Source organism: Triturus cristatus, chromosome 1_2 (assembly GCF_964204655.1).
Source record: "Triturus cristatus chromosome 1_2, aTriCri1.1, whole genome shotgun sequence".
NCBI lineage: Eukaryota > Metazoa > Chordata > Amphibia > Caudata > Salamandridae > Triturus > Triturus cristatus.
In genome coordinates this window covers 362157072-362172794 of record NC_140580.1, presented here as the reverse complement: position 1 = coordinate 362172794, position 15723 = coordinate 362157072, and the positions used below count along the sequence as shown (strand labels likewise).

Below are 15723 nucleotides of genomic sequence, written 5' to 3'. Positions count from 1 at the left end.
GGTGGGTGATGGGATTCCGTCCTCTTTAAGAGGACTCTCCTTATAGCTTTCTGTTTTGCTGTTATATCAGTCAGTTCTCAGTTTTGATTCATGAGACCTGCGGACTTTGTGTTGATATAGTACAAGTGTGTGCACTCTGGCACAGATTGGGGAAAAAACATTGGCGATGGGCCACGTGGTGGCTTAGATCGATATGTGGCTGATCTTCTAGTCTATAGTTCGAAAATTATTTTAATGCCTCTTCTTTTAATAAAATAGAGGGTTCCAATGGTATTATCTAGGATGCCTCCCCAATATTTAAAGAGTGGTGTGGAACTTCTATACTGCAATGATCAGTCTCACATCTCTTTTGATTATGCCTCAAGATATTTGTGTTCCTTGGTGCACTTATTAACTGTCTGTTTATATTTTACTATTACCACTATTCATGTAAAATCTACTGTGAGACATTCCGTTAGTGAGGAGTTTGGAGCCTTGCACTTGATATCATGTTTATCTGGTATGCACTTCTCTACTTCCTTCCATGTAACTAAATATATATGTGATGTGTAATATTGCTTTGTTACTTTGTAGCATTGTATTGTAACTTTTGATATGTACCCCTACATTCCACGAGGCGTTATCTTACCTCTGTCTTTTGCCTAGGAGTTATCTATGGAAAGGTTTTCATGACAAATACCTTCTGTATGAAGAAATATGTCAAAGCAAATTATGCTGGGCTATAAATGTTAAGGAATAACTTGATCATTTGACCAAATATTTTAACATAAATTATTTTAAAATTGAGGTCTCCCTTCTTTTATCCAATAAGGAATTAAATACGTTCTGTGGAATACAAGTGTAGGGATTTAGGTTATCTTAGCTTAAAGGCCTCAACAAATAGTTTAAGAGAGTCTTGACAGAATTTAAGAGTGTACCATAACCTCTCCAAGTTACATAATGGTTGGATATGTGCGCCTATTCTTAAATATCGAATAGGGCTAAATCCAGTTTATGCATTTAGGGTGGGTGCTAAAGCCGTTTTCAAAGGGGATAGGAACTATGGCTGTAGGATGATGGTGCATTGTTCTGGTTTCCATGTGTTGATGGACTGTCTTTATTTTAAAGCTATAAGGTGCCCATTTCTTAAACCTGTCCCCAATAAATACAGGATAAAGGCTAGGATGGATGCTATAAGATTTTCATATGACATGTAGTTCATAGACTTAATTTCTGCAGTGCAGATATTTTTATTTGGCTCTGATGTGATAAGTCGATTGTAAAGGATTTTATATGATTTAACATGATTCCGTTGTGTTTTGATGCTTAATGTAATGTACTATGTTCCATAGTTTAGTAGACCACGGTCCAAATAAACTATGTATTTAGTACTACTACTTACAGAGTACGAGGGACTCTCGCACTGAGACATCTCGGTAAGACCTTGATGCTACACAGAGTCAAGTGCAGTTTCCTACCCCCAAAATCTATATTTTTTCCAGAAGGTCTTGTTGATTCCAACTAAGATTCTCAAAACCAATATTGTAGAAATGATTCATGACTCTTTAGTAGTAAACCATTCAGGAGTAAAATCAACCTTAGAACTAGTCTTGCATTGCTTCTGGTGGCCTACTGTTTGCTAGGACGTAGGAATCTATGTCAAATCCTGTCCTATGGGCGCACAGTCCAAGGCAGTCTATGATAATCCCTTTGATTTTCTTGAGCCTTTGTCTGATCCTTGTCATCCCTGGTACAACATTTCCACTGAGTTTATTGCGGACTTACCTCCATCTGGTGGAAATCGAGTTATCATGGTCACCATAGACAACTTTTCCAAGATGGCTCGCTATACCCTATTTCAGAGGCTTCCAACTGCCAGAATGCTGGCTAGGAAATTCCTGACTGATTTATGTTGCCTCAATGGGCTCCCTGACAACAAGGGTTCTCAAAACATTTCCAGGTTGTGGAGCTCAATCTGCTCTACTCTGAGTATCCATCAAGCTACGCCTTCAGATTAGAACCGACAGCGAAAGGTCAGACGAAAAGGGTCAGTCATAGCCTAGGGAAATATTTGAGGTGTTTCTGTAATGTAACTCAAAACAACTGAACCGAATATACATGCTTAGCAGAGTTCTCACATAATAACTCTGTTCACTCTGCTACCAAATACTCCTCATTCTATTGCATCTAGGATTTCATCTTCGGTCATTTCCCTCTTCTCTACTCCTCTTGTGCCTGCTGCTGTTGATTTTCTAGAGAAATTTGAAGCTAAAAGGAAAGAAACTGCTGGGAATCTTCAGGATTTGAAGATGGCTAGGAAAGCTAGGACTGATAAGTTATAGAGACCGGTTCCAAACTTTGAGGTGGGAGAGAGGTTTGGTAGTCTTTCAGATGCCTACCCACTCGGAAGTTGCTAGTCGGATTATGTACTCAAATTTTGCCCCTTTTTTATAACCAAACAATCCAACCCAGTCTCTTTTAGGCTCTGTCTTCCTAACGCTTTGAAAACTCACCCTATATTTAACGTCTACAAGTTAAAGTCTTTTGTACCTGATCAGCTTCATCGGATCTTTCCTCTTCCTCTTCCTCTTGCCTTGGTAGACAGGGAACCAGAATATGAGATCAGCAAGATTGGTGAATTTTCAGACATTGACTGCAGTTCTTTGTTCACTAAAAAAGCTATACTGCTAGTGAGCGTTCTTGGGTTCCTGCTTCAAGGGTATCTGTCCCAAGACTGGTCTGACAATTGTTTCTGGCCTTTCCTCACAAACCTGGGGCCTGATTGGGACTGGACCAGTTCAATTGCCTTGGTTCACATGGAGGACATCCACTGCCTCCATTCCAATGGTTCTTTACAACATTATTTGTCAACTTACCTGAAGAATGGAATTTGTGTTTCGGTGTTGCATTAGATATACTAAGTCTGTTCATTTCTACTGTTCTGTCCACACGCTTGTCATAGAAACTTGCTGAACCAGAACCAGACCCCTCATGAGTAACGGTGCCTCATACTGGGATCCCACAGTTCCCTGGAATAACACTTGCAAGAAAAAGAGGTTGAGTCTTATTGAGCAGCTTTCCCTCATCAGCAAAATAGTCTGCTTTGTCAATCAGTGAATCTGCTAATAATTACTGCTTTGTAATGCTGGAGGTCAGGTTGGATGTCTGAAATTCAGGCAGGGAAAACACAAGAGGTAAAGAATTAAGCACATAAGGTTGCCCTGACAAAATCAGCAAATACTAAGTAAAACATATGTGCACAAAGAAAATCATGGACAATCTCATCAAACGCTTCAACAGGCAGCATACAGCCCAAGGAGGTTTTCTGCCCCTTTGGTTTTAAAAGCCAGGAAATTAACTTAGGCTAGATCATGGTCTTTAATTCCTGCACCTTTGCTCGGGCCCCAGACCCTTCACTGGTCACTACCTCATCGGACGCTACGCCAACACCAGATGCCGACACCCCACAGTTCAATTCAACAGCCTCCTGATCAATGCCAGATCACTCTGCAAACACACCATGGAAATCTGGGACACCATCTCCACCATCGCCCCTGATGTAACCTTCATCACAGAGACCTTGCTTAACCCCACATCTGCCCCAGTCATCGCCATGGGAACTCCCAGCAGCTACAAGATGAAACACCGAGGCCACAACAACAGACACAGGGGACATCGCCATTGTACACAAGGAATCAATCACCTGCCCCATCGCCAACTATGACACCACACAAACTATGAAACACATGAATTTCCAGCTCCACGCTGACGCTAAAACCACCATTGCTGAATTTATCACCCTGCTTACCTTCGAATCTGAAAACTACATCCTCCTGGGAGACCTCAACTTCCACCTGGTTGACCCCACCGGCACCAACACCACAGACCTCCTGGAAAGACTAGACAACATCAGCCTCAAGCGGACTGTCATGGCCACACACACAGAGCAAGACACAGGCTAGAACCCATCTTTGCATCCAGCAACAGAATCAGATACAGCCACACCTCAGAACCTACCTGGATGGACAACTCCACTGTAGTACACTAAACCCTCACCGATCCACCGTGCACCGCCCCCAACCGACAACGCTCTCTATTACAGTTGGACCAAGGTAACCCAGCAGAAATGGACCTAAAAGTAAAACTTATAACAAGGCCAGAACTGACAGCCAGAAAATGTCAGTGTTCATGTTTCAAAATCTTTGATTCACTGGCAGCTGGAGAGTGTCTCTGTATTAGGTTGTGGTGTGAGCCACAGACACAAGTCAATCAGTCTGACAGTCACAAGTTTGGAGTCGGTGCACCTTTCTTTGTTTGGACTCTCCCCGGTATAGGCTGCCACATTCAATATGCAACCCAGAACCCTTAATATTTCTGCATAAATGGCCTGCCAGTACCCCTTCAAATAGAGCATCAAACACGTACTATATACATATTTTTCCGACTTCTACCTCTGAATAAACCTGACGCTGTGGGCTGATGGGCTGTACTGTTAACTGGCTTTGTCCTGTGTCCACCCTAGGGAATGTACCTACATAAAAGGGCAGGTGACCAATTATATGAAGGACCACCTGCTGGCTGGTGCGTGTTACGCTGGAACCTGCAGTGGGGGTACAAGTGGCCACCAACTCCAGAACTCATACTCGATCATCACAAGTTTGAACACAGCATCCACAATGTTTTAGATGCTGAGCCCTATTCTGAACTTCATGCAGATGATGTGAATGCACACACACGCCTGGTGCATAGACAGGCAGGCATAAGCAGACTGCATCTCTAATGGTGAGTGAAAGAGGGTACGTGCACTCCAGCGGCATCCATTTTCAAAACCGTAAGCACCAACACAACTGTCTTTTCACTGCTGCTGATTTTCAGGCTACTACTCCCCGGAGTCCGGCAACACTCAGGCCAGTGGGGTGAAACGCCAGAAGCCGCCTCCCTGCAACCACCATCAGCTGCTGTTGCTGCTGCTGGCATAGGATGTGAGCTCTCCGGAGGGGACTTGTTCTGTCAGCTCCTTGGTGAAGATACAATGGTGGGACACCATAATCAGGAGAGTGGCTTGAGCCATCACAAGCTCCATGCTGCTGTTGATGCTAGGGAAAACCTGAGCTACGTAATGCTCTGCGATGATGCCACCCTTGCCCCCCCCCCCACCTGCACAATACAGATGGTGCCCATGTGCACCTAGCAAGCGGATAGAAACAGTCATGGGGAACAGACTGGAGAGGGGACAGCAGGTGCACAGACGGGACGAAAAGGAGCACCATCTGAGGTAGGCTAACTGTAACACTAGGGAGTCTGCACACTGCAGTATTATTTGTACAGTTGTAGAACAGCACAACAAACACAAAAGTACAACTATAGTTTGATTGTAATCGCACACGTTAAAGTTGTTATGTGTGAAATTATATCCCATCCCAACATGGGCTCTACATTTAAAATAGGATTGTGGTCATGCTGGATGGGGAATCAAAAATCAAAGAATTTGCTATGAATTTGCTGAAAGATGTAGCAGATTGCACTTGCCTCAGGAGACTGACAGTGCTGGTGCTGCAACTTTTAAAACTGCTTCTCCTACTTAGGCCTCGAAGCGGCAATCCGTCTCCTGAGATGGACTTCTTTGCCTGTCAGGGCTCATCCCATTCCACAAGTGAACACCCATCACTCTTGATCGTGGAGACATCTAACTCTAAATCGCTGTAGTGTGGTCTCCTCCAAAGTAAGAAGCAATGAATGGCAGTAGGGGTCTGACTCAAAGTCACATTTTATGTATTATTTTTCTATTCAGTAGACAGCTAAAAGTCTTTTAGTGGGGAAACCAGTACATGATCTATTAAGCAAGATTCACAATGCCCAAGTGAAATACTGTGCTTAAATTCATGAAGAAAAAAGACACAAAGGGCAACAGGGAATATGTGTCACTGTTATACATAAACACAAAGACGGATCTGATCGGTTTGCCAAGCTGGACAACAAGTTGAGACTTTTCTGCAATGTGGGTGGGAGAACCAGTATGCGACAGGGCTATCTGAAAGCAAAGAGCATTTAATTGTCCCTTTTTCATAGAACATGCTGTAATCGTTGAATATTGCCAAGGGTTCCCAACATTTGTTAAGCGATGTAAAGAATCAGAATTTAAATAATGAGCACAAGATATTACAATATGAAAACGTACCTTTCTACTGCCCTGAAAAGAGCTAGAAAAATATTCACAATCCTTCTGCAGTAATAATCAATTGCTGCAGAATGATAAGCGCCTGCATTTACTGAACGCTCAAAGACGTGACCATGGCCACCAGAAGGCTTGTCAACATTTAATTTAATGCTCTTTGGCGGGCTCAAATAACCCAGAGCTGTAGAAAACACGAGACAGTACATTTATTTTGACTGCAAAGTAACCTTTGTACATGATTTATTTCTAATTGCGACTTTGAATGACACTTCAAAGTGAATTTAAAAAAACCTGAAGGCCTACATCTGAACAGATAAGGCGGAATTGAAGCAACAAATGTGGAACTTGAGTTGCTAGTAAATGCTGTTGAGAGATCAAATGAGTTAACCCAGTTAATACCGAGGCTGCTGGTGAACAATAGGGGATTGCATACTTTTTGGGAGCTGCCTTCTTTAACAATTGAACCATCTTGCAATTGCCCTTATGGTGATGCACTGAATTAGTATGGCACCAGCAGGCAATTGTCCTGTTGGCCCACTCTCTAATCAAGACTAATGATTCACAGAGTTATTCAATTTATGCTTGCATGCGCAAATATTAAAATGAATACAAATACAGCTCTTATACTGCTTTCTCTACGGGCAGTTTATAACACGATCAATTATTAAATACCAAGCAAAAGTTTAATGACTGAAATTTCGGAAATAGCTCTAAAGAGTAACAAATTCTTCATCTAAAGGCTTCAAAGAGGATCCAATCATTCCTCCAAGACTGAAGCAGACATTCAAATTGCCTCAGACCAGTACCCAAAACGCATGGTCCTGTGCGCTGAAGTGCAGTGTTTTTATTTTATTTCTAAATGACTAAGTGTGCCCACTAGTGCAGGAAGAGAGCTCCACATCCTCAATATTCAGAAATAAGCCAATAAAATATGGATCTATACCGACTTGGAGAATGGAACAGAGAACAAGAACAGCCTATGCAGATGCATGGACCATGTATCCTTTTAATGAGGGAAAGTTATGTCCACCTAAACAGAGATCAATATAGTGGGTTGCACTAAGGGTGCAGATCTAACATTCAATGACCGTCAACAATGGGATCCACCCGAGTTGCAATAAATAATGTTACAAACATGAGTGTTGTCTCTGACTCACACCAGACGTTAACACGAAATATACGTTTCAGATGGAGCTCTACCTTTCAATGACCCTCAACACTTAAATACACTCTAGCTCCAAAAAATCTTCCAACTTGCACTGTTCTTTAATATCAAAAATATGTGCAGTGATCAAGAACCACAAATCTGGGCTGCCACCGTTGAGGACAGAAGTCTATGCTTAGCCAATCTCTTTTCTTGTCTGTTAGAACTGGGGTCATCAATTCCAACGTGGTAGTTAGGCGCGAGGTAGGAAGGCACCCGAAGGCAATGTGTAAAGCAGTTGTGCAGCACTCACATGGATTCAGCCATGCGCACACAATGAAGGACAAGACACCAAGTGGTTTGATAAAACAAGAACTTTTATCTATCTCATGTCATTGCCAAGCAGTTCATTTCAGGAATGAGACGGATACTTTGCAAGGCAGCAGTAAATTCATCCGGGTAGCTACATCAGATAATCATAGAGCAACAAACAATTCATTCAGATACGTGGATCAGGGAATTGCAGGGCAACAATTACTTCGTTTAGATCAAAACAGGTATGAATTCATTCAAGTGAACAGCACCATTAACCTTTTGGCCACAAGCAGCTCATTCTAGCCCCAACACGGGCACAACTTCATTTAGGGGAATAGTGCAAGAAATCTTAGGGCAACTTAGAATTCATTTTGGCTCAAAACAGGTGTAAATTCATTCCAGTAGTTCAACAGGTAATCACAGGTAATTCTCCAGGGCAACAGTTACTTCATTCAAATGACCATTGTAGGTGGTTTCCAGGTATCAGTTAACTCATTTACATGACCAGCGCAGGAATAATTCTTACTACACTCTCCTGGCAGTCTGGTATTCCCCCTAGCTCCAGCAGCTGGATAGTTTGGCTAAAATGGGGCCCGAGGCCCGGTTGCAATACCCTGGAGGGGAGGGGGGGGGGGGCTGACGCGGGCTGCCACTAACATGCAGGCCTCTCCTCAGCAGCCCCCCTGACCCTGGTGGTCTTCGCCCTCCTTCCTCCTCCTCCCAGGGAGTTACCTGTGGGCATTGGCCTCGGTAGGCCCTTGCAGTCCTGACCCGGCTTGGGGGCGAAGTCCGGGGGCTCCCGCTCTTCTCGGAGCCCTCCCTTGGTTGTTCTCCGCTGGCTCCGGGCCTTCCCTGGCTGTTGCTGCGGCCTCCGGCCTCTGTCCTCGCTTCAGAGCCAGGGAGCATATCCGGTCGTGGCCTTCTGGGGGCACGGCTACACCCGCCAATGGGTGCGCAACTCGCAAGGGGGTGCGGTCAGTGACGCGGCCGGCACCCCCGTCACGTGAGGAGGCCCAGCGCGGCCTTCCCCTCTACCGGGGCGGCCCTCCCAGACTTCGGGGGCCGCGGCGGGGTCCTCTAGCAGTGCCGGGCTGCGGCGGTGAGTCGGGAGCTTACAGCGCTTCAGAGATCGCGGTGCCGGGGGCCGCGGCGGTGAATTCCAGCGAGAAGCGTTCGCACCAGCACAGCGCTAGGTTGCAGGTACCTGGGCAGCGGCGGTGAGTTGGGAGCTTACAGCGCTTAGAGGGCACAGCCCTTAGGAGACACCACGTGCAGGCAGGGGGGGGCACAGCGGCAATTCAGCGATGGGGCAGAGAAGTAGCGCTGAGAGGTGACACAGTGCTCAACAGCAGGCAACTTATTTCCCAGGGGCACAGTTCTGGCAGCACAGCGCTAGGTGGACACAGTGCTTTACCTGTAGGTCCTGTAGGGTTCACAACGACAGTCCATGTTTCCAGGGCAGCACTTATCTTAGAGGGGTGAGGAAGATGGCAGGTCTCCCTGGCAGGCTTATGAGGGGGGAGAATGGGGTGGAGTTAGCAGGCATCAGAGGCAGGGTAGGTCCCTGCAGCACACTGGAGATGGTTCCCTGGGTGCTCCCCCCCCACTCACCAGGCAAGATCAGCAGGCAGGCAGAGTCCCTCATCTAACTTGGGTACAGCAGGGCCTAGACTCAGCCAGTCTCAGTAGTGTAGGTTTCTCCCCTAGGCCCAAACGCCTACGCTCCGGCAGAGGTTCCCCCCAGGTCCAGTGGTGCCCCAACTGACTAGTCAGATTTCCCTCCGTTCCCCCTTATACCCCCAGGTCAGGTGACCCTCTTGCAAAGGCGGCAAAGCAAAATCCCTCCCAGGGCTGGAAGGTTCCAGGAGCTTCCATATAATAGTCTATGGACAAAAAGGCGGGATGGAAAAAGATACTGTATCCCAATGTCCAAGCCGGCTCCTAACTACTAGTATGTGTGCGCGATGGCCACTCTGCAGTAGCAGGGGCCTGTGGCAGCCATGTTGGTAGGAGAGCACCTGCACCTCAGCATTGGTTAGCAGTGCTAAGGCGCCCAGAGACCTGGGGCCAACAAAAAGATGGCGGAAAAAATGAGGCACAAGGGCAAAAAAACGGAGTAGACCACCCTAGGGCTGACAGGTCTAACATTGTCCATATCTCCAAGTGTTCTTAATATCGCCATCAAGACCTCTACTTTCTCATCCACATCTCCTGCTCAGTTAATACCCACACTCACAACTGCCAATCTATCATGGACATTATTACCTTCACCCTTATTCCTTCCAAATTTTAAACCAGTCTCTCTCCTCTCACATCCTGTCTATCCCGACCACTCCCTTTAACCACTCTCTTAACACAGCTATCTATCCATCTTTCCATAAAACTGTAGTAAGCAAACCACCACCTCTATTTTAAAAAATGAAGCACGGTACACGCTTATGCCATGCTAACAACTGTCCGGTCTCTATACTCCCTTTGTTCTCTAAAAACATTGAACCTCTATTATTGAATCCCTCCTCTACCTTCCTTACTACTAGCAATTGGCTGTCTCCTCTTCAATTTGTACTATGTGCTTTGCATTCTTATAAAACACCCTATTTATGTACATTTATAACTTATGCCCATGAAAAGCAACTTTCGCAAACTCATATGTCTTGATCTATCTGCTGTATATGACATTTTTGATCACCCCCACACTACTGTTCACACTACCCAATCTTGTTGTCACAGATGCGACATTAAACTGGAATCTCCATTCTCACTGATCGTTCGCTCTTTTAATCTGATTGTATCTCATTTCTCTGTACTCCCTCACATCTACTGTCATGATGCCAAAAGGCGGAGTCCTACCCGCATATTTTCCTTCAGACAAACAACCATATCCTTTGGATTCTCTTATCTCGAAGATAGCCAAATCTTTTTATGTTTTCCCATGCTGACTCCCCACCTCCAAGTGCAGATCTCTAACTGCCTCATGGCCATCAAACATCAGATGACTACCACTTATGCTGAACTCAAACGAAAATGAATATAATTTAATTTTCTCGTCACTTCAGCAACTGCCTCCTTCTTCATCTCATCCACTTCAAACCGACCCTTCATATCCTATGTCTCACACTATCAGCAAGAAACCTTTGTGAACACTGCAGCAAACATAGAAACATTCATCACCAACACAATCAGAGTAGCCAGAATTGAATTACTGAACATTCCTTCCTCACAACGAAGACACCAATACATTCACTTTTCCTTAACAAACTTGACAACTATCATAAGTCCTTTTCTGGCTGTCTTCCATGTACTCTTTTAAGCCACTACACATCGTGATCAACTTTATATATGAGTAGTCTATATATACTTCTCAAAATCACGACTATATCCAACTATCATCCCTAAGCGATGTGTCTGTCTGTAAAGAATAGGGCTGTCTGCAAGTTACTTGTTCTGACCTTCAAAGTCACAAATGGCTACTCCCCTAGTTACATCTCTTCAATTCAGAGCTGCTACCTCAAAGCTTTGTAAACTATGATCAGCCAACCTTTATTTTCAGGCCACTCCAACGCCTTCCTATGCAGCTTAAAGATTATGGTTCATCTATTTAATGGGACTCCTGCACTGGAACACAGTCACAGCTGAATTAATCTAAATGTTTCTGTAAACTCTCTCAAGATGGCTGCCAAGGATTATTTAGTGTTAGGAAAATCCTATTTATCATCAACACACCAATCCTACCTTCATAATCACTACATCTAGCACTTCAAATCTTTAATAATGGGACATTTATATGCATTGCTTGTCTGTGTTGACCATCCACCAATCATCAAGTCCAGCACCTCCTATCCAGGTTTCTGTCCTAATAGATTAGTTCTTATGCACAGCAATCCTTGTCGAAAAGATTTCAATAATACGTCAATTAGTAATATATAAAACTAGGCTTTTGCAACATATACCAAAAATTCTTCCTAAAACTCTCTAAGAGACTTCATGAAGTGCATACAGAGGAAGTCAATAATTGCTGCCATTTCTGAAGACATGACCACACTAAACCGATACTAAAAGCCTTTTATTCAATCAAATTGAGGTCAAGCATTACATACATCATCACCACCCCAAGGCACACTGGAGCACACATCTGAGCTACTTTTAGTATCTGACACTCCGTTATATAGTGACAAGACCCATGAGATCAGAAAACCTGCACTCGACTCACCAACTAATCTTAAAACAAATGAAAGACAGCAGAGGTTGCCTGAGAGGGAGTGGAGGCCCAAAAATGACAAGGAACCCCAAAACACCTGATTCAGCTCAAATAAATGAAACAATTCAGGGACACACAAAATAAGACTACCATTAATGATTGTTTTGAGTATTCTTCACTTCCCTTTTTACGGTTCATTCTGCAGTGTAAGATATAAAAAAAATTGTATACTGAAGACAAAATTACTGATTGTGATTTCCTTGAAATAAAAGCAGGAATCAATCTAGACCCTTCTGAGAGGTACAGGTTTCATTAACCACATATAAACTCTGCAACATTTATTTTATTGATTGTGCTTCTGCAAAAGTTGCTTTGGGTGTAACCATTGAATTATACAAAAAAGACCTACAACATCAGAGACACATCCAGGCCCAAACAAACTCAATAGCAAGATGATTTCTATAGTCCCGTGAACATATTAGAATCATTTGAAAAAGTAAAAAAAAAACATTTAAAAAATATGCATAGGAGACGAAAAAGAATAATTTGCACTTGGTTACTGAGACTTACTGTGTTTTTTGGGGGATGCTCTGAAGTAATATTTTCCAGTTCTTCAATGGTATGGACTTCCAAATCTACACTGTATGGTCCTTTTTGATTCAGTACCTGAAAAAACTGACTGTTTGCTAAAATAAATAAGAGATAAGCTGCAGCATCTGAGTTTAATCTAATTCACTATTTACGAAAGCATTACAGATAAATTATAAACTTCCACTACCTCCCGCTATTTTGTCATGACCCAACCGTGTACTCCTTTGTTATTAGAATCATGAATGCATGTTATAAGTGGTTTTCAAAAACAGGAAAATTCAATGGTGCAATATAAAAATCTAACAAGGTACATTTACCAGAACAATCTATACACCAACCAGCTCTTTGCTGAAGGGATTTCACACATAAACAAGGCACAAGAAAAATATGGCAGTATGCACACATTCAACAAGGTAAACACACAATATTTTCAAGGAAACTAATACACTTCATGAATAAGGAGAGATTTGGGGAAATTTGATTTTAAATGTGACGTCAGTCAATGTTTTTCCCATGTGTCTTTTCACTGGTTACCAATAATTTTACACCATTTGTAGAAAGGCCTCTTCTGATGGATACATCTGCCAGTGGATTCCTCCCCTTGTGAATATCCCCTGCGCCAGCAACATTCGTAAACTTTTGTAGCAGTCCTCGCCGATGAGGTCGAAGATGACATCACAGAGACACGGCTCCGCTCGCGACTCCGCTGACGTCGCCGGCTCCATAAGAAGACCTCGTCGGCGTGATGACATCAGTTCCCTTTTTTCGGCGCCGTCGACGCCAACGGATTTCGGGAATCTCTCTCTGTAGCTATACTTGTTTCTTTGTTTTCTGCTGGTTTCTCTTTGTCTTCTTCAGCTGAAATGTCGACGAAGAAGTCTGAATTTAAACCTTGTCGAGAAAGTGGGAAACACATGTCGATAACGGATCTGCACGACGACTCCTGTCATCGGACCATGATGTGGAAGCTCCAAGGCTCTTAACCCCTTCGCTGCTGCGGACATTCCGCTGCAGCGCTGGGGGGGGCAGGGGGGCAGCGCGGCGGGCCTGTGCTCATGACGGAGCCGCTCCGTCATGAGCCACAGTTGAGCTGTGCTCATGACGGAACGGTTCCGTCATGACTCCGCCCATTTGCGTTGTCGCCCCGCACAGGCGGGGAAACAGCGCCGCGCAGGCGGAGCGGCCGCCGACAGGATTGTCATGACGGAACCGTTCCGTCATGAGCACACGGCAACCGTGGCTCATGACGGAACGGTTCCGTCATGAGCAGGGAAGGGGTTAAGGAGAGGGAGGCAAAGCTCTTCATTGCCAAGATGAAGAAAGAAAAAAGAGGCTGGAAGAAATCGAGCTCGAGGTCGAAGTCGGCGTCGACTTTGGGGCATGCTTCTAAATCTAGGAAGCACAAGAAAAACAGGAGGCATTCATCTCGACGTCACTCGGATAGGGATGCGGCTCCGAGATCGACATCGCCCTCCCGATGCCGTAAGGACTTTGTGTCTCCCTCTCCCGTTCCGGATTCACCTATTGGCCTGTCATCACCTGTGGCTTTGGCTTTGCCGAAACATTCTCCGGCTCCGGCCCCAGCTCCATCTCCGACGCCGGCTCCATCTCCGGCTCCGGCTTCGTCCCCGGTTCCGACTGAGGAGCTGATTCCACCGTCGGCGCTGGTTGGCCCGAGTCCGCTGATGCCTGAACATTAGCCTGCGTTTCCAGGACCAGGTCAGGACCCTACGCATTATCTTAACGCTATGTACGGAGTCTTCTCCAGAGCCATGTACCCCTCTGGTGCACCTTCGGGTCCTATGGCTTTTAGTTTGGGAGTTCACCAAGCCTATCCTCAGGCTCCCTTCATGCCATTTTTTCCGGCGACGCCGTCTTGGCATCTACCGGCGCCGAGGACATCGACGCCGCTCCCTTCTTCACCGGCGCCGACTCGACATCGTTCGACGCCGGCTGTCCCATCGGATCCACGCTCGGCTCCGGGCCCGGCGCCGTCGGATTCGGTCACGGCGCCACCGACTCCGGTTGTGAGGATCAGGTCTAGGAGGGAGGCCCAAAAGGATGAACAAAGATACCTGATGGAGGAAGTAGAAGAAGGGGAGCTCATGGAATCGGACGATGTATTTGATGAGTTGAAGGAGGCTAGTGGCCTGGACTTATCACCTGAATGGTAGATTACTCCTCCTTCTGACCTTCCTTCGAAGGATGTGACTCCATAACATGCTGTTATAAAGAAGGAAGCTGAACTTTTAGATCTACAATTGCCTTCTGCAGAGTTCAAACCTAACATCTTAACATAAGTTCTGCACTCTCCTTCCGCTGTTTCGGAGCCTTTACTCCCTTTTAATGATGCCATTATAGAGCCAGTAATGGAGGTGTGGTGTAAGCCCTTTTCTGCTCCGGCAGTCTCTAGAGTTATTGCCAGGAGGTAAAGGGCAGCTCCGGGGGACCCAGACTTTTTGACTTCTCACCCATCTCCGGAGAGTCTGGTGGTTCAGGCTGCCTGTTCCAAAAAATCATCGAGTTCTTTTCCCCAAGTCCCGAGTGACAGGGAGGCAAAGAAATTGGATCAGTCGGCCAAGAAGGTCTTCTCTTCTGCCAGCATGGCCCTTAAGTCAGCGAATGCCATCTGTCTTTTGGGCCGGTATATCCATGCACTTATTGACTCAGCAAAGCAGCTAGCCCCGAAGCTGTCAGAAGAGGATAGGATAAGTTTCAATGAGGTCCTTTCGGATACCCAAGCGGCGGCATGTCAGGTGATCCAAAGTGGCTTGGATACAGCTGACTCGGTTGCAAGATTCATGGGGTCTTCTGTTGCCACCAGGAGGAGTGCTTGGCTTAAATCTTCAGAATTCTCCCCTGATGTTCATTCAACGCTATTGGACTTGTCTTTTGATGGCTCCGGACTCTTTGGCAAGCAAGCGGATGCTGCGCTTGAAAGATTTAAAAAGAGTAAGGCCATGGCTAAATCTTTGGGCCTTCAATCTCAGTCAAGGGGTTCGTTCAAGATGTACAGGGGCTTCGGAAGGTCAACCTTTCATTCTTACAGACAGCCCCAGCAGCAGCGGCAACAGCAACAAAGCACTCTGTATAAGAACTACAGAGGCAGACTCAGGAGTCGCTCTCGAGGTCGACAGCTCTCCTCCTCTTCCTCTTCCTCCTCCTCAGCCCCTCCCACCACCGCAAAGCAGCCCTAGATCCACCATTCTGGATCATGTTGGTCCTGTGGGGGGCCGGCTTACCCATTTTCTACAGGATTGGGAATCAGTTACTACAGACCTTTGGATTCTAAATCTTGTAGAAAATGGGTACGCCCTTTCG

At 45.4% G+C, this 15723-nt stretch overlaps 1 protein-coding gene across 3 annotated transcripts in view; it reads right to left on the bottom strand.

Moving 5' to 3' along the window:
- Window positions 1-15723, bottom strand: part of PER3 (period circadian regulator 3) — a 560237-nt gene that overhangs the window by 342908 nt on the left and 201606 nt on the right. For all 3 annotated transcript variants that reach the window (XM_085604511.1, XM_085604529.1, XM_085604520.1), the window contains exon 6: window positions 12382-12497. In XM_085604511.1, coding sequence (XP_085460637.1) covers window positions 12382-12497 — 116 coding nt within the window. The remainder of the gene's footprint in view (window positions 1-12381; window positions 12498-15723) is intronic.